This window comes from Castor canadensis, chromosome 16 (genome assembly GCF_047511655.1).
Source record: "Castor canadensis chromosome 16, mCasCan1.hap1v2, whole genome shotgun sequence".
NCBI classification, from domain to species: Eukaryota; Metazoa; Chordata; class Mammalia; order Rodentia; family Castoridae; genus Castor; species Castor canadensis.
In genome coordinates, this window is record NC_133401.1 from 16,007,832 (window position 1) to 16,028,308 (window position 20,477).

The 20,477-nt window shown below is 52.7% G+C and overlaps 1 protein-coding gene across 1 annotated transcript; it reads left to right on the forward strand.

Annotated features, from left to right (window-relative positions):
- Window positions 1-3,878: 3,878 nt before the first annotated feature.
- Cblc (Cbl proto-oncogene C) lies at window positions 3,879-20,028 on the forward strand. Its single transcript, XM_020172918.2, has 12 exons — window positions 3,879-4,245; window positions 7,528-7,674; window positions 7,805-7,961; window positions 8,453-8,574; window positions 10,536-10,673; window positions 14,193-14,280; window positions 15,374-15,505; window positions 16,088-16,237; window positions 16,496-16,576; window positions 19,574-19,689; window positions 19,794-19,868; window positions 19,962-20,028. The coding sequence occupies exons 1-11, from the start codon at window positions 3,893-3,895 to the stop codon at window positions 19,801-19,803; spliced, it is 1,494 nt and encodes a 497-aa protein (XP_020028507.2). The 5' UTR covers window positions 3,879-3,892; the 3' UTR covers window positions 19,804-19,868; window positions 19,962-20,028.
- The last annotated feature ends 449 nt before the right edge of the window (window positions 20,029-20,477 follow it).

Consider the following 20,477-nt stretch of genomic DNA (forward strand, 5'->3'; position numbering starts at 1 on the left):
TTTAGGGCGGGACTAAGGTCTGGGGGTGTGGCCAGGGGCGTGGTCAGGTTCTGGGTGGGGCCAGGAAAAGAGGCGTAGCCAGACTGTGGGGACCAGAACAACATAGTCCCAAGGGAGGAGACAACCATGTGCTCAGAGCGCCCTCATGTGGTTACTCCATTTTTTTTTTTGTGTGGTACTGGGGCTTGAACTCAGGGCCTTCACCTTGAGCCACTCCACCAGCCTTATTTTTTTGTGAAGGGTTTTTTCAAGAAAGGGTTTCAAGAACTATTTGCTCGAACTGGCTTTGAACCGCGATCCTCCTGATCGCTGCCTCCCGAGTAGCTAGGATTACAGGTGTGAGGCACCAACGCCCAGCTGTGTCAGGTATTTTCAAGATAGGGTCTCACGAACTATTTGCCCGGGATGGCCTCGAACCGATATCCTCCTGACCTCTGCCTCCTGCATAGCTAGGATTATAGGTGTGAGCTACTGAAGGCTGGCCTGGAGAACCTTTTTAATTTTTGATGGATGTATAGGCTGTTTCTGCAAGTCTTTATGTGTACATATAGTTTCAATTCTCCTGGAGATTTTATCTACGTGTGTGTGTGTGTGTGTGTATGATTATACGGTATGGTAAATCCAAGGTTAACATAACATTTCTTTTTTAAGGTGGCACTGGAGTTTGAACTCAGGGCCTCACGCTTGCAAGGCAGGTGCTCTACCACTGGAGCCACTCTGCCATCCAAACATCTCAAGTTTTATATTTGCAAAGTAAATATGAAAATATGCACACATGCCTGGCTCCAGTGGCTCCCTTCTGTAATCCTGCCTACTTGGGAGGCTGAGATCTGGAAGATCGAGGTTGAAAGCCAACTGGGACAAATGTTCGAGACACCCCATCTCCAAAATAACTGGAGTAAAATGGACTGGAGACATGGCTCAAGTGGTAGAGTGCCCACTTTGCAAGTGTGAAGACCTGAGTTCAAACCCCTGTCTCCCCCCCAAAAAAAAGAATAAAGAACTGAGATCAGTATTTCAATCTACTTCAGTAAATAATAAAAATAAGTAATATATTAAAAATATGTATATGCGATCCAAAAATTTTTTTTGGTACTGTGGCTTGAACTCGGGGCCCTCACCTTGAGCCATTCCACCAGCCCAATTTTTTGTGATGGGTTTTTTTCAAGATAGCGTTTGCAAACTATTTGCCCCGGCTGGCTTCGAACTGTGATCCTCCTGATCTCTGCCTCCTGAGTAGCTAGGGTTACAGGTGTGAAACACCAGCACCCAGCTTGCAATCCAAATTTTTACAATAAAAGCAATAGTGGTCTGGTTGAGATCCCAACGTGGCCTCACAGCCCAACCTTTCCCTGCTCTGAACCCTGGATTTGATATTTAGACCTCTGCAAACATTTCCATACTATATTCTCATACATTTGTAACACCAAATAACAGTGCATTGGTTCTACCAGGTGTGGTGGCACACGCCTGTAATCCCAGCACTTGGGAGACTGAGGCAGGAAAAATCAAGCGTTCGAGGCCAGCCTGGGCTACATAGTAAGAACCTGTTGAGAAAGAGGGGGCGGGGGAAGGGGAGAGGAACAGAGAGGGAAAGAGAGAGAGAGAGAGAGAGAGAGAGAGAGAGAGAGAGAGAGACAACCCCTGGCTTTGGATAGATTACTCCAATCTCACCTGTGTCCTCACATGGTGTATGGTGTTCTGATCAAATTTCTTCCTTTTCTTCTTTCTTCTTTGTTTGAAACAGGGTCTCACTACTGTGAGGCCCAGGCTGGCCTCAAACTCTTCATTTTTCCTGCCTCAGTCTCCCACAGATTACAGACAAGCACCACCATGCCCAGGCCAGATTTCCCTCCTATAAAAACACCAGTCACACCAGTCAAGCTCACCCTAATCCAGTATAGCCTCATTTTTACCTGATTACCTCCTCCATCACCCTATTTCCAAATATGGCTACATTCGTAGGTAAAAGTGAACAGAATTTGGAGGTGGGGGTGGGGACACACTCCACCCGGTTCAGTCATCATTATGCTTTCATGACTCATGCTACTTGGTGCTTGTGTCAGGTCACCCACCCATCTATGCTGCCTGGGAGCCCCGCGTGTGTGCGTAAACCACAGCTCATTCAGCCTTTCTCGTGGTGTGAGACACTGGCTGTCTTCCTTTTTTTTCTCCATTTTCCACAAAACTGCAATTAATATCCCCAAATACGTCTCTTGGAATTTCTTAGGGCTGTAGTTTTCAAATTGCCAAACACGATCCATTAGCGGACTCTGGAATGAATTTAGTGGGCTGAGAACATGACTTTTCCATTAATGAAACAGAATTAAACAGAAGATATTACAGTGCATGCATGAAGTCCGAGTAAGGGCTAGGCTGTGAAATTTTGTTCCAAGGGTTTACACTGAGGGACTGGGTTCTTCAGGCACGCCTGTAATCCCACCACTCCGGAAGCAAAGGCAGAAGGATGGCGAGTTCAAGGCCAGCATGGGCTACATAGTAAGATACTCATCTCAAAAAAATGTTCTAAGGCCGTGGTATAAGCAACAGTGTTTACAGCCACACCTCCAGTCCATTTTGCTCTGGCTACTTTGGAGATGGGGTCTCCAGAACTATTTACCCAGGGTGGCCTTGAATTTCAATCCTCCCCACCTCAGCCTTCCAAGTAGCTAGGATTACAGGCGTGCTTAGTGTGACATGTGGCTCAAGACATAGAGCACTTGCTTCACACACGTGAGGTCCTGAGTTCAAACCCCAGTACCGCTACAAAATAAAAAAAAAATCAGTATGCAAATGTTTTATAGAGTCTGACACACAGGGACTGGATCATAGGGACTGGATCATGACTATGACTGACAAAGGCTGTTACTCGCTTCAAGTGCTGCGAGTGTAAACTGGAAAACAAGCTAACGTTCTCTACTTGGAAGCTCTCTCATGCGTGTTTGCCAGTAAGAAATAGGTGAGTTTCGGGGGCGTGGCTGGGAGGGGCGTGGCCTGGATGTCTGGGGGCGTGGCCCCCTCTGGTCCACACAGCGCCCTCCAGCGGCGGAAGGGTGCGCAACGCCGGCTGGGTTGATGCTGCAGGTTCTGCAGGTTGGGGTGAAAGCCCCGCCCCGCCCGGTGCATTCTCCAGCCGCACTTCCGCCTCGCCCCTCCCGGACCCAGGGATCTGCAGACTTTGGAAATCTGGGTAGCCAAACTCCCGGAATGGTGGTGCATAGGGGTGGTGGGGACAGAGGTAGGAGGATGGGTCCAGGCCAGCCAGGCGCAAAATCCCGAGACCCCATCTGAACACTAGCTAAAGCATAAAAGATTGCGGGCGTGGCTCAGTGGTAGAGCGCCTTCCTAGAAAGGGCGAGGCTCTGAGTTCAAATTCCATCCAGCAAAAAAAAATAAAAAATAAAATCCTAATTTCCCACAGGTCCCCAATCCTGGGGACCCAGGGCTCTGGTCCTTCTGTGCCCACTTCAGGGGGACAGAGAGTTAGTGCTCCCTGATGTTTTAGGAGGGTCAGCCCTGTTTCCCATCAAAGCCCCACTCCCTGTAGGGTGTGGAGAGCTATGCGCCCGGCCCTCGCCCTCTAGCACCCCACGAAAGTCCGGGGTCTCCCTGAAGCCCCCTCCCCCGCTGTGGAGGAGGGACTGAGCCTCCTCTCTGCAGTTCCCACCCACTCGAGTCCCATCGCCCCCACTGCGGCCACTCAACCTGTCCCTCATGGAAGTCAGACTTCACCCCCACCTCTGGGGACCCAGGAGCCACCGCACGTCCCCCAGCCCCGCCCCTTGGAGGACGCAAGTACCTGCGGTCCCCCGCCCCTGCCTCCACCGCGTCCCGCCCCGCCCGCGCGCCGCGCCTGTCCCCGCCGCGCCCGGTCCCGGACTCCGAGGGCCCCATGGCTGCCGCGCCGGCCCCGCGGGGGTGGCAGTGGCGGGAGCCGCGCGCGCTCGGCCGGGCGGTCCGGCAGCTGCAGCGCCTGGAAGAGCAATGCGGGGACCCCCGGCTGGCCCAGGGGCCCCTCTCGCTGCGGGACCTGCTGCCCCGCACCGCGCAGCTCCTGCGAGACGTGGCCAAAGCCCGGCGCGGAGCGGACGGACGCGGCGCCCAGGGTCCCGGGGGCGCCGGGGACTTTCTCGCCATCTACCTGGCCAACCTGGAGGCCAAAGGCAAGCAGGTGGCCGCGCTGCTGCCCGCCCGGGGCCAGAGGGAGGCCAACGATGAGCTCTTCCGGGAGGGATCGAGGCTCAGGTGAGCAGTGTCCCCGCCCCAGGAAAGGGTCCTCACAGGGAGGGTCTCAGACGCTTCAGACCCCAGCCTCCCCCCTCAGACCCCAGATCTCAGCCTCCCCCCTCAGACCTCAGACCCCAGCCTCCCCCCTCAGACCCCAGCCTCTCCCCTCAGACCCCAGATCTCAGCCTCCCTCCTCAGACCTCAGACCCCAGCCTCCTCCCTCAGACCCCAGATCTCAGCCTCCCCCCTCAGAGCTCAGCCTCCAGCCTCCCCCCTCAGACCCCAGCCTCCTCCCTCAGACCCCAGATCTCAGCCTCCCCCCTCAGAGCTCAGCCTCCAGCGTCCCCCCTCAGACCCTCAGACCCCAGCCTCCTCCCTCAGACCCACAAAAGCCCAGCCACCTAGATTTTCCTCCCTCGGGCACCCACACACACTCGCCACGCCCCCGTTTCCCCTTTCCTGGGTCACCTCGTTGCTGGGGTCCCAGCGCCCTCTGTCCCAGAGGCCTGGGCTGCAGCACCCTGTGACTGTAGGGATCCCTGTGCTTCCTGCTGGGAGGCAGGATGGAGACACCTGCAGTGCCGGATCCCCTGCCCATTCTGCTGGTCTGAACGCTGGGGACAGGCTGCTGACATTGGGGCACAACCCCAGCACCGCCAGACATTAAACCTACAGACCCAACTCTGTCAGCTTCCCTGCCCCGTCCTTTGGCCTTTCTTATCTCCTTAAGTCATCCTGAAACGAATGAAATATGCACATTCCACCCCTGCCTGCTCATAGGTTTAAATTTTACCATCATGATCCAGGCGCTGGTGTCTCACATCTGTCATCCTAGCTACTCAGGAGGCAGCGATCACAGTTCAAAGCCAGCCCTGGGCAGATAATTCACAAAACCTTATCTCAAAAACATCCATCACAAAAACAGGACTGGTGGAGTGGCTCAAGTGGTAGAGAGCCTGCCCAGCAAATGTGAGGCCCTGGGTTCAAGCCCATATAAATATATATATATATATCGCTGTAATGCCCAGACCACAAGCCAGTGGTCAAAGGGTGTTCTTTTTGGTGTATATCATCAAACCACAATTATTCTGGAAGGTACAATGCCACACACCGGCACCTTTGGGTAGAACCACCATGAAGCAGAATCAGACATTGATCACCTGGATTTTCGCAAATTTCAATGAAAGTTCCTTAGGAAGGTGGTGTAACTCCACTGAGAACCCGCTCCTCCTCGGAGTTAGAAACTAGAAGATTTAGGGGTTTAGCGAGTATTGGAAGGGTGCCCTTAGAGTCCTAGGTATCCTCGTAACTACTTGAAGATGGTTCCAGACCAGCGCTATGTAGCACAGGATGGCCTCAAACTCACCATCAACCTGCCTCCACCTCCCCAGTGTGGGGATTACAGGCGTGGACCACCACACCCAACCACAAAAAGATCTTTTAAAAACAAGTCAAATGGGTTCTTCATTTTGGGTTTTCAGTACTGGGATTGGACCTGTGCACAGCTGTGTGCACACTATGCAAGCAACGTACTATTCCACTTATCCAAACCCTTTTTCATTTTCTTTTTGAGACTAGATCTCACTAAGTTGCTCAGGCTACCCTTGAACTTGTGGCCATCCTCACTTAGCCTCCTGAGTAGCTGAGATTACAGGTGTGAACCACCACCCCACACAGCTTTGAAATGAGTTTTGATGACATTTTCTTGAACTTACTATAGCCAAAAATATAATTTCAACTTGTACTTAATAGGAAATTTTCCTTTTTCTTCCGTGTGTGTGTGTGTTTTGATTACGGTTCTAAGGTTTGGACTCAGGGCCTTTCGGCTTGCCAGACAGGTACTCTTATCTCTGAGTCACACACCCAACCCTTCACTTTCTTTTTAAATTTCTCTCTTTTGTGCTAAGTTTTTGAAACCTGATGTGTATTTTACATTTAAAGCACCTCTTAGTCTGCACCAGCCATAGTGGACAGTGGCTATCAGACTGGACCACACAGCTCTAGGATCTGGGAAGGAAGGTTGCTTAGAAAGTGTTAGGAACCAGCTAGAGGTGTTGGCCAACCTGGGCAAAAAGTTAGCAAGACCCCATCTCAATCAATGGCTGGGCATAGTAGTTCACTCTTGTGATCCCAGCTACACAGGAATTATAAATAAGAGGATCAGGCCTAGGTTGGGCCTGGGCAAAAATGGGCTGGGGTGTGGATCACATGGCAAGTTTAAGGCCCTAAATTAAAACCCCAGTGCCACCCAAAACAGAGAAATGTCAAACCTGGCCAGCCAAGGAAACTATTCAAGTAACAAAAGAACAGTAATAAAATTAACACACACTAAGTTCCAATGATATGTAGGCATATCATTTTTTTTTTTTTTTGCAGTACTGGGGTTTGAACTCAAGGCCTCACAGCTTGTTAGGCAGGTGCTCTGCCACTTGAGCCACTCCGCCAGCCCATTTTGTTTTGTTTTATTTTGCTTTGCTTTGCTTTGCTTTGTTTCGTTTTGTTTTGTTGGCTGTGCTGGGGACAGAAGCCAGCCCCCCATGCTGGGTGAGCGCTCACCACTGAGCCACACCCAGGGCACTGCATGTACTCAGTCCTCAGGGCTCCCACGCCAGGCAGCACTGTTTAACCAGTGTTTCTTCCCGCTTCACGGCTGAAGAATCTAAGACCTCTGAAAAAGAAAAAAAAGTAGCCAGGCACCAGTGACTCACATCTGTAATCCCAGCTACTCAGGAGGCAGAGATCAGGAGGATCGTGGTTTGAAGCCAGTCAGAGCAAATAGTTCCGTGAGACCCTATCTCAAAAAACCCTTCACAAAAAAAGGGCTTGAGGTGTAGGCCCTGAGTTCAAGCCCCAGTACTGCAAAAAAAAAAAAAAAAAACTAAAATAACAGTAACAAAAACACAGCTCTGAGCTGATTACTGGTTGGGCTTCAGCAGAGACAGGGCCAAAGGCTGGCTTGAACATTGAACAACTCCTATACTTCTTTCACAGATGAGAAACTGAGGCCCAGAGTGTGTGGGGGGAGACTCAGGATCTCAGGATTGAGACAATCTTAGCGTGGCCTCTTTTTTGTGAGACAGGGTCTCCTCTGTAGCCCGGGCTGGCCTTGAACTCCATCTCCTCCTATTTCAGCCTCCCTTGTGCTGGGATTACAAGCATACCCCACCATACCCAGTCCAACACATAGACTCTTACCATGTGTTGATACACTAGACTGGGGACTTGTCCCTGTGGGGATCCCCCGGGGGTGTCAGTGGGAGCCCCAAGGTATGGCCTGGCCCTCAGAGCTCATCCCTGCAGGCGGCAGCTGGCCAAGCTGGCCCTCATCTTCAGCCACATGCACGCAGAGCTGGGCGCGCTCTTCCCTGGGGGAAAGTACAATGGCCACCTGTACCAGCTTGCCAAGGCGCCAGCCCACAGCTTCTGGAGGGAGCACTGTGGAGCCAGGTGAGTGAGCACCGCCCGGGGCCCGGGGCCTCTGTCACTGCTCCAAGCCCTGCCCTGCCCTGCCCTGTCCTGCCCAGGGACACAGACCAGAACACGCCTCCTGCTACAGAGCCTCCCTGCCTCCACCCAGGTGTGTGCTGCCCTGGGCCGAGTTCCAGTCTATCCTGTGCTCCTGCCACCCTGTGGAACCAGGACCTGCTGCCCAGGCCTTGTGCTCCACCATGGATCTCACCTGCAGCCGCCACGTGTCCATCTTTGAGTTTGACATCTTCACCAGGCTCTTCGAGGTCAGGGGCGCCTGGCTTCTGCCACTAGGGAGGAGGCTGGGGCCTGGACCCCTGGGTCTGGGGGAGGAGGCTGGGGGCTGGACCCCTGGGTCTGGAGGAGGCTGGGGCCTGGACTCCTGGGTCTGAGGGAGGAGGCCGGGGTTCTGGATCCCTGGGTCTGAGGGAGGAGGCTGGGGCCTGGACCCCTGGGTCTGGGGGGAGGAGGCTGGGGCCTGGACCCCTGGGTCTGAGGGAGGAGGCTGGGGCCTGGACCCCTGGGTCTGAGGGAGGAGGCTGGGGCCTGGACCCCTGGGTCTGAGGGAGGAGGCTGGGCCTGGACCCCTGGGTCTGGGGGAGGAGGCTGGGGCTGGACCCCTGGGTCTGGGGAAGGCTGAGCCTGGACCCCTGATGACCCATGGGTGTGGGCAGCGTAACTGGAACCTGGACCTTGGAGATGCTAGGGACCTGGGCTACTTCCTTGGTTCCTCAGTGACCGAGCCCTGCTCCCCCAGCCCTGGCCAACGCTGCTCAGGAACTGGCAGCTCCTGGCTGTCACCCACCCAGGCTACATGGCCTTCCTCACATACGAGGAGGTTCAAGCACGCTTGCAGGCCTGCAGAGACAAGCCAGGCAGGTAAGCCATCCCGGCCTCAGCAGGTGAGGCTGAGGGGACCGGGGGTCTGGTCCTGGCTGGTGTGTGGTGGAAATGCAGCATCATCAGAGAATAAGAGCCAAAGCTCCTGGGAACTCAGGCAGCCAGAAGGGGCCAGGCACTGGTGGCTCACACCTGTAATCCTACCTACTCGGGAGGCAGAGATCAGGAGGATTGAAATTCAAGGCCAGCCAGGCAAATAGTTCAGGAGACCCTATCTTGAAAAAACCCATCACAAAAAAAGGGTTGGTGGAGTGGCTCAAGTGGTAGAGCACCTGTCTAACAAGCATAAGGCCCTGAGTTCGAACTCTAGTGCCATAAAAAAGAGAAAGAAAAAGAACTCCAACATTGGATGGCAAGTGCTTCTACCACTAGCCTGTGCTCCTGAGAACTCCTGGGCCATCCCACTCTTTCCTATAATTAAGAGACCAGAGTGTGGGTTTCAGGCACAGATGGATCCAGGTGCTCCAGACCAATCGTCAGGACTCAGTTTCTGTTTATACCCTATCTCTGCATTCTTGTATGTTAGCTTCTTTCTCAGACATGGTCTTGCTGCATGACAAGAATAAGAGGTGACTTAACGAGTTCTGTAGAAATGGGGTACCTGGTGTTAGGTCCCAGTTCACGGAGCCAGTGAGCAGTGGTGTGAAAGATGTCACAGAAAAACAAGAACTGAAGCAGAAGCAAGGTTTCATTTCCTTCCCAAGGGAGGAAAGAGGCTGATACTAAGAGGTATCCCAGCATGAGGCTAGGGCTGAGGTTTTATAAGCATTTGAGATGTAGAAGCAATACGCTGTTGACATTTTGGTTTTTTGGTTCAGCTAACTGTTCTAGGAAGTGACTGGGACCATCACTTTCTCAGTGCTTTGCTAGGGTGGTTGTGGGCCGGCTTGTGTAATCTTTTCTATGACATCATGGGGTCAAATGTGTTGTCAACAAGAACGCAAGTGGGTCCCCTGGAGTTCAGAAAAAGTTTCTGCAGAAGCACAGTAAAATAGCCTTCCTGCCAGACAAGGTGGAGTCCTGTGCAAAATGGAGTAGGTTAGGCTAATTTGAGTTGAGCTTTATATTTCCCCCTTGGACTCAGGGGGGCTATGTCTTTGGGATCCCTCTTCTAGGGTGTTTGAAGGAGGAAGATCGGTCTTCTGTCAATTCTTTCCTGCTGAGTAGGGTCTTAGAGTTGTCCCCAAGGTATTAGGGAGTCTTCCTTGGGTAAGGACTGGAATTGGACATTTAAAAGGCCAGGTTGCTTTTACACTTTTTATTAATTGGATCATCTGGTTTTGGAGACAGTGATTAAGAAACTGACAATGGAGGGTCCAAAAAATGAGAAGACAGCCAAAGGTCCTGAAAGGGAGTTAGCATGGAAAGCAAGGCAGTTAGGGGATCAAGAGTTCTTCAGGCCAGAGCCGGGCATGGGTGCTCACGTCCGTAATCCCAGCTACTCGGGAGGCAGAGATCAGGAGGATCGCAGCTCGAAGCCAGCCTGGGCAAACAGTTCATGAAACTCTATCTCAAAAAGAATTTAAAAATCACAGAAAAAGGCTGGTGGAGGGACTCAGGGTGTAGGTCCTGAGTTCAAGCCCCAGTACCGAAAGAAAAGAAAAGAACCTAGACCCCAATCTCCGTGTTGTAGAGCGAGTATTTTATAAGGACAGGTCGAAGAGGAGTTTGATCAGCATATTTTTTTGGGAAGCCTGTGGGTTGGTTTCATGACAGATAAGTAAGACTCTTCTCTAAGCGAGGAGAGTCTGAGGAAGTTAGGGTGCGAGACGGGGGGCCCATACAGGAGTTTAAAGGAACTAAGCAAAAGGGGGTAATATGAAGTCAACGGGGGGAGGAGCTGTCTCCAGCTTTGGTGGAGAGTGTTTAGTGACAGTGGGATTTCCCAGAAGGGACGTGGGGACCACCCCTCTCTCCATCCCACCCCACTGTCCCTGCAGCTACATCTTCCGGCCCAGCTGCACTCGCCTGGGACAATGGGCCATTGGGTACGTGAGCTCGGATGGCAGCATTCTACAAACCATCCCTCTCAGCAGACCCCTGTTCCAAGTGCTTCTGAAGGGGCAGAAGGATGGCATGTGAGTCTCCAGCCTGGGGCTGATGGGGGGCCCTGCAAATGCAGTCCTAGCCCAGCTGCAATCCTGGGGTTGGCCAGCAGGTGGCAGCCAAGGGTCCCCTCTTAGCTCACTCAGCTCCTTTGCCAATAGCCCAGGGGCTCCATTCCTTGAACTTGCCTTTGAAACTGGTGTCATCGTCTCCCGCCAGACTCTGGACTGGGAGGGCAGAAGGAGGACTGGGCAAACAGCCAGATTGGAGGTTTTCCACCTGTAACCTTGGCCGCTGGGGGCCCCCTTCTTTGCTTGGGAAGGTGCTTTGGGTGGATGGAAGGGAAGGACAGGGGAGATTCCCAAATTTCCCCTGAACCAGAGCTTTCTTGGTTTTGCCCTGATAGGAACAGAACCCAGGGCTTCGCAGTGCTAAGCAGGCACTGTGCCACTGAGCCCTGTGGCTGGTCTATGAGATAGGTAATTAGGTAGGTAGATGGATGGATAGATGGATGATAGATAGACAGACAGATATGCTGTCAATTCTCAAAATCCACCACAGTTCTGCTCTATAAAGTCACGAAGACCATGAATTATCAAATAATAACCATTATTCCTAGGGGAAATACAGCGTTAGCTTCCTGAAGAACTCCAGTCACAACTTTTTGCTGTTGCTTTTTTATTTCATTTAATTTGGGTTTTTATCTCTTTTTTTCTATTTTAAAATTTATTGGTCATGAGCCAGATGTGGTGGCCCATACCTGTAATCCCAGCAGGAAATCAAAAGTTCAAAGCCAACTTAGTCTACATAGTGAAACCTTTTTTTTTTTTTTTTTTTTTTGCCGTACTGGGACTTGAACTCAGGGCCTGCACCTTGGTCCACCCCACCAGCCCTATTTTTGTGATGGGTTTTTTGAGATAGGGGCTTATGAACTATTTGCCTGGGCTGGCTTTGAACCTCGATCCTCCTGATCTTGGCCTCCTGAGTAGGTGGGATTACAGGTGTGAGCCACCAGCACTGGCTAACCTGTCTTAAAAAAAAAAACAGAAAAATATGTACTGGTCGTGGCTGAGGGTGTAGCTCTGTGGTAAAGTGCTTGTCTGGCATGTGTAAGACTCGGGGTTCCATCCTCAACAGCAATAAAAAAAAAAAATTACTAGTTACAACATAGCTGGCAACCCATCACACAAAATATGTGTTTGTTGGAAGACCCTTTTTTGGGAGGTACTGGGATTTGAACTTAGGGTTTTGCACTTGCAAAGCAGACGCTCTACCACTTGAGCCACATCGCCAGTCCCTTTTGCCCTGGTTATTTTGGAGATGGGGTCTCTTGAAGTGTTTCCCCAGGCTGGCCTTGGACCATGTTCCTCCTGACCTCAGCTGTGCCTGCCTGGAAGATACTTTTTTGTTTGTTTTTTGCAGTGCTGGGATTTGAACTCAGGGCCTACACCTTGAACCACTCCACCAGACCTTTTTGTGGTGGGTTTTTTCAAGATAGGGTCTCTCAACTATTTGCTCTGGACTGGCTTCCTGATCTCTGCTTCCTGAGTAGCTAAGATAACAGGTGTGAGCCACCAGTGCCCAATTTCTTAGTGTCGTTTAAATAACAAAAGCGAGGAAGCTGGCAGAGTGGCTCAAGCGGTAGAGCACTTGCCTGCCTAGCAAGCTTGAGATCCTGAGTTCAAACCCCAGCACCACAAAAAAAAAAAAAAAAAAAAAGACAAAAGCAAGCCAGGAGTGTGGCCCAGTACCTTGCAGGAGGCCCCTGGATTCCAACCCACCAAGCAGGGGGAAAAAACAGCAAAAGCATAAAAAACAGAGGAAATAAGACACTACTTACTGCAAAAGACCTTGTTTCCCTGATGACAGCCCACGCCAGCAGGCAAGTGCCGTCACCCTGTTCTGCCCTATCTAAGAGCCAGCGCGGCCACAACTCCAAGTTGTCACCTCTCTGCACAGGTCTGTGAGTGGTCACAAGACTTGTGACTCCCTCATCAGTGTTAGTGAGGTGGTCATGGATAACGACCTGTTGTGTAGACTACCACGGGTACTGTTATTCTGTCCCTACTCGACAGCCGAGGAAACAGGCACAGAGAGGCAGAGACATTTGCCCAGGTCACACAGCTGGTGGTATCTGAAGCCAGGCAGTCAGGCTCAGTGTGCCCTCCTTACAGTACTGAGTTCAGGTCAGTAGGATGTCAGAGTTAAAACAAGTGAGCCATTGGCTCACGCCTGTAATCCCAGCTACTCAGGAGGCAGAAATCAAGAGGATCTCAGTTCGAAGCCAGCCCAGGCAAACAGTTCATGAGACCCTATCTCAAAAAAACCATCACAAAAAAAGGGCTGGTGGAGTGGCTCAAGGTGTAGGCCCTGAGTTCAAACCCCAGTACCACAAAAAAAAAGAAGGGGAGTGAGTACCACTGACCTGGTCCATCCTTTCTATGACACATACACAGCGCCCCTCCCCATTTTACAGACAGGAAAACCAAGGCCTGAGGGAGAGAAAAAGACACCTGGGTCACAGCAGGTGGTTTTCTGAGACAAACTCTCACCTGAGCAGTCTTCTCTTAGGTGGTTATGTTACGTGCTTATGTGTGTGGGGTGACGCTGTGCAATGTTTTGTTTTGGGAGGTTGTGAACCCAGGGCTTCACACATGCTAGGCAAACGCTCTACCACTTCACACCCCTCGCCTTTTTGTTTTTATTTTGCTAATTTTGCCCAGCCAGACTGAGAACTCATGATGCTCCTGCCTCCTGAGTGGCTGGGATTACAGACCCGCACTACAATGCCCAGTCCTTGCACGTTTGATGAGCCTTATTTTACCTTCTGCCCCAGGCATGATCACATCCTTTTTATGAAAGGAGAAGCTGGGGCCGTGGAGGTACAGTTGAGAGGAGAGCCACTATGGAGAACAGGCTAGGGGTCCTTTGCTGTTCTAAGTGTCCGGCCAGGCAGAGCCACCAGCCTCAAGGGTCCTGCTGTTGATGATCTAAGGCTGCAGAGATGACCCAGGTGGGAGACGCAGAGAGGCCAGAGCCTTCTCAGCTGCCCTGGACCTCAGCATAAGACTTTACCTGTGTCTTCCCGGGCCTTGCTGTGTGACCTTGGGGATACATGTTTCCCACTCTGAGCCTCTGCTCCTGGTCTGCAAGGCACGTAGTATAGACAGCCTCGGGGGGTCCTTCCAGTCCTGAGATTTGAAAGTTCTCAGATTGGCCACTGCGAGAACATGTGACTGACTTTGACCCTGTCCCTGGTATCCCCGGGGGGGCCGAGCCCGAGGTTGGATCAGCTTCCTGGTTCTCACCAGGCTGGTCCCCGGTGGCTGGAGGACATCTGGGGACAGTGAAGGGAACGCAGCCCTTCCTGGGCACCCGAAGAGGAGCATCTGCTCTGGGCGGCCCCAGTGGAAGAGGGAAAACATCCCCAGCCCAGCAGTGGATTGGGGCCGAGCCTCAGCCCAGGGGTCTCTGGTCTCCATGGAGACTGGGTCCTTGTTAGTCTGGGGGGGCGGGTGCTGGCCCTTCAGTGCTCCTTTCCCCTTCCCCAGCTACCTCTATCCCGATGGGAAGAGCCACAACCCAGATCTGACGGAGCTGTGCCAGGCAGAGCCCCACAAACGCATCCACGTGTCGGAGGTGAGTCCCGGTTCTGCACCCACAGCCTGCTTCCCACCCCAGCCCCACTGTCCCTTGGCTCAGAGGCCTTCAGTAGAACCTTGGTGGCTGTGTGACCTTGGGTCAGTCCCTGGGTCTCTCTGAGGCTCAGTTCACCAGTTGGAAACTACAGACCCTCTTGCTTCTTTCCCAAGGATTATCACAGGGATAAAACAGGAAACAAGCTGCTGACGGTATCAGAACAGCAAAAGCAGGGGCCGGGTATGGCATTACACACCTGTAATCCCAGCAACTCAGGAGAAGGAGGTCGGTAGATCCTGGCCCTTGGCCACCCTGGATGAACATATGAGACATTATTTGGAATAAAATAATTAAAGCAAAATGGCTGGGGGGCATAGGTTAAGAGGCAGAGCACTTGCCTAGCATTCCTGAGACCATAAGACAAAACAAAACCCACAGAAGATGCATTGGAGTGTTTGCCACAGACAATCCTGTGCCAGCTTTTTAAATTTCATTTTATTTTTTTGGAGACAGGGTCTCACTATGTGGGCCAGGCTGGCCTCGAACTCCCAGTTCTCCTGCCTCAGCTGCCTAAATACTGAGATTACCACCAAGGAAAAAGTTTTTTTTAGTATAAGTATATCCCACTCAACATTTGGGATATATTTATGCTTCAAATTCTATTCTCCGTTATTATTACTATTATTATTATTATTGTTTGTTTTTGTGGTACTGGGGTTTGAACTCAGGGACTTCACCTTGAGCCACTCCACCAGCCCTTTTTTTGTGATGGTTTTTTTCGAGATAGGGTCTCATGAACTATTTGCCTGGGCTGGCTTCCAACCTCGATCCTCCTGATCTCTGCCTCCTGAGTAGCTGGGATTACAGGCGTGAGGCACCAGCGCCTGGCTTCTATTCTCTGTATCTGAAATTCAAATCCAATAGAGCGTCCTGCATTTCTGTTTGCTAAATGTAGTATAGGCAAGCCCAGAAAAGGAGTCTGATGACTAGGAGTGAAGACCTGGGGTGGCCTTGAACTTGGGACAGGCTTCTGGCAGGGTTGAGGGCTCTTTTTCTCATCCTCCCCCACCTCCTCCACCATCTCACCTGTCAGGAGCAGCTGCAGCTCTACCTGGCTATGAACTCCACATTTGAACTCTGTAAAATCTGTGCTGAAAGCGACAAGGACGTGCGGATCCAGCCGTGCGGTCACCTGCTCTGCAGTCGCTGCCTGGCAGCCTGGGAGGTGGGACTGACCCCTGCCCTCCCCCCACACCCCAGCTCCCCACTCTCTATGGTAAAAGCCCTAACAGGGTCTCCCGTGTGCCTCAGTGAGCAGGTGGGGAAACTGAGGCCCAGAAAGAGTAGAGACCAGCGGGGGTCAGTCAAGGGCATGATTACTGTGCATCTGTCCCCAGCTCACCCTGTACTTGGGACTTCCATTTTCCCTCTTAGTTGTATAATTAGTGCAAAAGCCTCCTAGCGCCCTTGCTGGGCGATCTGAGATAATAGCTTTGAGTCTCTGGGCCTTGACCTTCTCTGGAGAACAGGGCTAATGACAGTGACTTCCCTGAGGCCATAGTGGAGGTCCAAGCCTCTGAGGCCTCCGCAAAGGTCAGGCCATGGCGCGGGCCCCTCCTCCCTCTGACTCTGGCCAGTCCCCCATCGCCTCCCCCTGTATCTCTCCCCTCACCTCCCATGCGTGGTCCCTCTCTCCATCATCCCTCCCTCCATCACTTTGTTGAGGGTTGAGGTGGAGGTCCTCCAAGTTGTCCCAAGGGATGTGGGGACAAAGGAGATGGTGACTGTCCCTCCCCTCCTCCCCCAGCGTTCAGACAGCAGGACCTGCCCCTTCTGCCGCCGGGAGATCCAGGGCCGGGAGGCCGTCAGCATCTACCAGGCGCGGGCCGCGCCCCAGGACGCAGAGGAGCCGAGGGACAGCAGTGGCCTGGAGGACAGGGAGTGGGAGCCCGTGCAGGTAAGAGGGCCACACGGGCTGGAATGAGAATCCTGGCTCTGAGGGAGGAGGCTGGGCCTGGACCCCTGGGGCGGGATTCTTGGGTGCTAGATGTTTCCTTCCCCTGAGGCGTCTCTGGTTGTCACCACCCGAGGGCAGGGACTTTCACTGCGCTGTATCTGGAATCTAGAACAGTGCCTGGCACAGCCTCCAGGCAGGAGCACAGGGAGGTGAGGGGAAACCCGCAGCTCACAGCCTCCTCCCTCCTGCCTCCTCCAGGTGGATCCCTTGCCTCCTCCGCTCCCCCCTCGGCTAGATCTGTCCTCCCAGAGACTCAGAAGCGAAGCCAGGCTGAATGTGGTGAGTCTGTTCTGCGAGGCTAGGGTCTCAGCCCCAGGGTACCTGGTATGGCCTGGTACCTTCCTCAGCCTTTGGAGTGCTGGGATTACAGGAGTGCACTCCCACACCTGTCCGCCCCTGCAATGTTTTCACAGGCCCTTCCCCTCCTGGCAGAGTGAACAGCAGATGGAAACTCTGCATGGGCGGGACTTCCTCTTATTCTCTGTTATATCTCCAGAGTCTAGAACAGGACCTAACACATGCCCACACAGTAGGCTATCAGTAAGCAGGCCTTGGATAAATAACCAAAACCAGGCTGGGCACCGGTGGCTCACGCCTGTAATCCTAGCTACTCAGGAGGCAGCAATCAGGAGGATCGTGGTTCAAAGTCAGCCAGGGCAAATAGTTTTGTGAGACCCTATCTGGAAAAACCCTTCACAGAAAAGAGGTGGTGGAGTGGCTCAGGGTGAAGGCCCTGAGTTCAAATCCCAGTACTGCAAAAATAAATAAATAAATAACATAAATAAACAAAAGCCAGTCTTCCTAACAGCTCTAGGAAGTTGACACTGTTCCTCTCCCCATTTTCCAGAGGGAAATAAGAAAGTTCAGAGAGGTATCTACACCTGTCCAAAGCCACACAGCCTGAAAGAGAATAAAGAAGCTATGGGGTGTTTTTGTTGGTGTTGGTGGGTTTTGTTTGGTTGCTTTTCTGTGGTACTGGGGTTTGAACTCAGGGCCTCCAGCTTGCTAGGTACATGGTCTACCATTTGTGCCACTCCTCCAGCCTTTTTTTCTTTAGTAATTTTTTCCCATAGAGTCCCTCTGCTAGGATGGCAGGAGCCCACCACCACACTGGGCTTATTTGTTGAGATGGGGAATCTTTCAGACTGTTTGCCTGGGTTGACTTCCAACCATAGTCCTTCTGATGTCTGCCCTCCTAGTAGCTGGGACCATACCCAGCTTGTTTTTGGTGCTGCTGCTGAAACCCATGGCCTTGTGTGTGCCAGGCAAGAGCTCTACCACCGAGCTACACCTCAGTCCTTCTTATTTCTTAATTGAGCCCCTCCCTTGCTTCCTTCTCCGACCCCCCCCACTTCCGTCCACCCTGCATTTTCTGAGACCCCATCCCATGGGGAGGGGCAGATCAGCGTTAGTGGCTCGGGCTGAGTACACACCGGCTCCAATCAATACTGAGCCGACTTCAAACAAACAGCTCAGGAAGTCAGCCGGGAACATTTTTCCACCACAGCAAACATGAGAGCCAGCAGGAAGGGGGGCCGAGAGAACAGCGAGGGGAGCTAAAATCAGATCCGATCCGCCCAGCAGCCAAAGGCAGATGGAAACATTAGGAGGCACTCAGGGCTCCCTGAGGACCGGGGCCACCGCCAGAAGGGCAGCGCTGGGCTCCTTGGGCCGCTGGGCACACCTCTCCCAGGCTGTGCCCCCGCCTGGCGCGTCCTCCCTGCTCCCCAAAGCCTGGCTGATTCAAATTCCTGGCAGTCCCTACGCTTTCACACCAAGCCCTTGGTAAGCACTGGCAAGCCACTTCCCAGCAAGGTGACTGTCCTCATAGGCCACTTTACGTGTCCTTTTCCTTTCTTTCTTTTTTTTTGGCAGTCCTGGGGGTTTGAACCAGGGTACTCTACCCCTTGAGCCACCCCCCAGCCCCAGCCCCCCTCCCTTTTTTTGGTTTTGGTTTTAGATAGTTTTTAGATAGTTTTTGCTTTTGCCTAGGCCAGCCTCAGACTACAATCTTTTTGTAGCTGGGATTACAGGCATATACCACCACACTCATTTTGTTCTTTGAGCAAGGCTCTTACTAACTTTGCCTGGCTGGCCTTAGACTGAGATCCTCCTACCTCTGCCTTCCAAGTAGCTGGCAAGAATCACTGTGCCCAGCTCAAGTGAGTGATTTTTTTTTTTTTTTTTTGAGGTATTGGGGCCTGAATTCAGGACCTCACACTTGCTAGGCAGGCGCTCTTATCACTTGGGTCACTCCACCAGCCCTTATTTGTAATGGATTTTTTTCAAGATAGAGTCACATTAATTATTTGCCTTGAACTCGTGATCCTCCTGCCTCAGCTTCTCAAGCGCTGGGATTATAGATGTACACTACTGTTCCCACCTTTTCCACTGTCCTTCTGACAAGCTACCAAGCCACTGTCCACCATAGTACTTCTGCTTTTGTACTCAGTCTCCTGCCTGATGGTTCTGTCTCCCAGAGGCCTCTGAAGCTGCTGTCCTCTCTCTGGTCACCCTGACTCTCCCCCATCACTCAGAAGGACCTGGAACATCTAGATACTTCCTTGTTTGTGAGCTGATGACTCACTGCAAGCCTCTTGCGCAGTAGACCATCAGCTCCATGACAATGGAGATTTTTTCTGTCTTATTCACAGCTGTGTCCTCAGAGTCTAGAACAGTGGCTGACATGTCACCGATGCCTGGGAAACATTTGTGGGACCAACGAACAAAGGGATGGAAAGGGGCAATGGAGACAGGTGTTCAAACAAAACCACTTCCTACTCAAGGCGGAGGGGCAAGGGAAATGCGTGCAATAGCATGGATTGAGAGCTACACTTCGTCATATTTCCCTCTCCCTGCGCTGTGTCACCCCCAACCAGGCTCACGAAATGACGCCCCAGTCCCCCACCTAAGAGATTTCTTTCTTTTTGGCGATACTGGTGTTTGAACTCAAGGCCCTGCCCTTGCCAGGCAGGCACTCTATCATTTGAGCTACACTCCCAGTCCTTTTTTGCCTTAATTATTTTTTGGATAGGGTCTCATGTTTTCGCCCAGGACTGGCCTGGATTGTGATCCTCCTACTTCCGAATCCCACATAGCTAAGATGACAGACAAGGACCACCACACCCAGCTAGTTAGTTGAGATGGGGTCTCACTTAACTTTTTGCCTGGGCTCAGCTTCAAATGTAATCCTCCTGATCTCCACTTTGTGAGTAGCTGAGATTACAGGGGTGAGCTGCCTTGTTGGGCTCATCTGAGACATCTTCTCCCTTCCAGGCCCCTCTCACCGTTCCCAGACTCCAGGCCCCTCTCCCCTTGCCTAGAATGAAAACCGTGGCCTCAGCCCCGTGGGATGTCACCTCCAGCCCCCAGGCCAGGCAGGGGGCTGCAGAGTAAGTAGAGTGGACTGTGAGACTGACACAGGGCTCTGAGGTCGGAGGGAAAACGGGGTCCCAGGTCCCAGGAAATCAACAGTCCCCCAATTCTGTCTTTGCAGAAGATCCTGATGGGAAAGTCACCGTGCCAGCTGGCCCTGTGTGACCCACCATCCCACACCAGGCCTGGAGGCCAGGTGAGTCCATGTCCCCATCCCTCTAGCTTCCCTCCCCTGGCCGCCCTGTCCCCAGGTGTGACTGTCTAACACGCCTTTCTTCTGCCATCACAGGGCACCGGGACGAGCTGTGAAGGACCCTGGGGCTGGGAGGGAAATAAACTCCCAAGCCTGCTCCGTCCTCCTGTGTGTGAACAATAGGGCGGCGACCACCAGGGGGCAGCTTGGCGCTGGGAAAAGGAGGTCCCCAGACCTGATGGCCACCCTGTCAACTCAGGCGCCTGACCCCACCCACCGCAATGCCCCCTCCCCATCAGTCCCAGGAGTTTTGCATATCCCTGATGCTCAGCCAATCAGCATCCAGGCCCCGCCCCCAGTAACAAACACCTTCCTGGACCTGCAGACCCAGTGTGTGTCCCTGGCCCAAAGACACCCCCACAGGTGACCACGGCCTCTGTCCTCCCCCTCCTTCCTCCATCACCCTAGGTCCTTCCTCCAGAGTAGCAGTGAGCACAGGTCTCTCACTGTAGACGTGCCCCCCACCTTGTCATGAGCTCCCCTCGCTTCTGGTCAAATCAGCCCACATATGAGCCCCACATCTGCCCAGGGCCAGAGCCGACATGGTGGTCA

What these genes read in the sequence shown, in the direction of transcription:
- Cblc (XM_020172918.2), top strand. Translation starts at nt 3,893, where the DNA reads ATGGCTGCCGCGCCGGCCCCGCGGGGGTGGCAGTGGCGGGAGCCGCGC. An exon ending in TCTTCACCAGGCTCTTCGAG is followed by an intron (nt 7,962 to 8,452) that starts GTCAGGGGCGCC and finishes CTGCTCCCCCAG; the next exon opens with CCCTGGCCAACGCTGCTCAG. An exon ending in AAGGGGCAGAAGGATGGCAT is followed by an intron (nt 10,674 to 14,192) that starts GTGAGTCTCCAG and finishes CCCCTTCCCCAG; the next exon opens with CTACCTCTATCCCGATGGGA.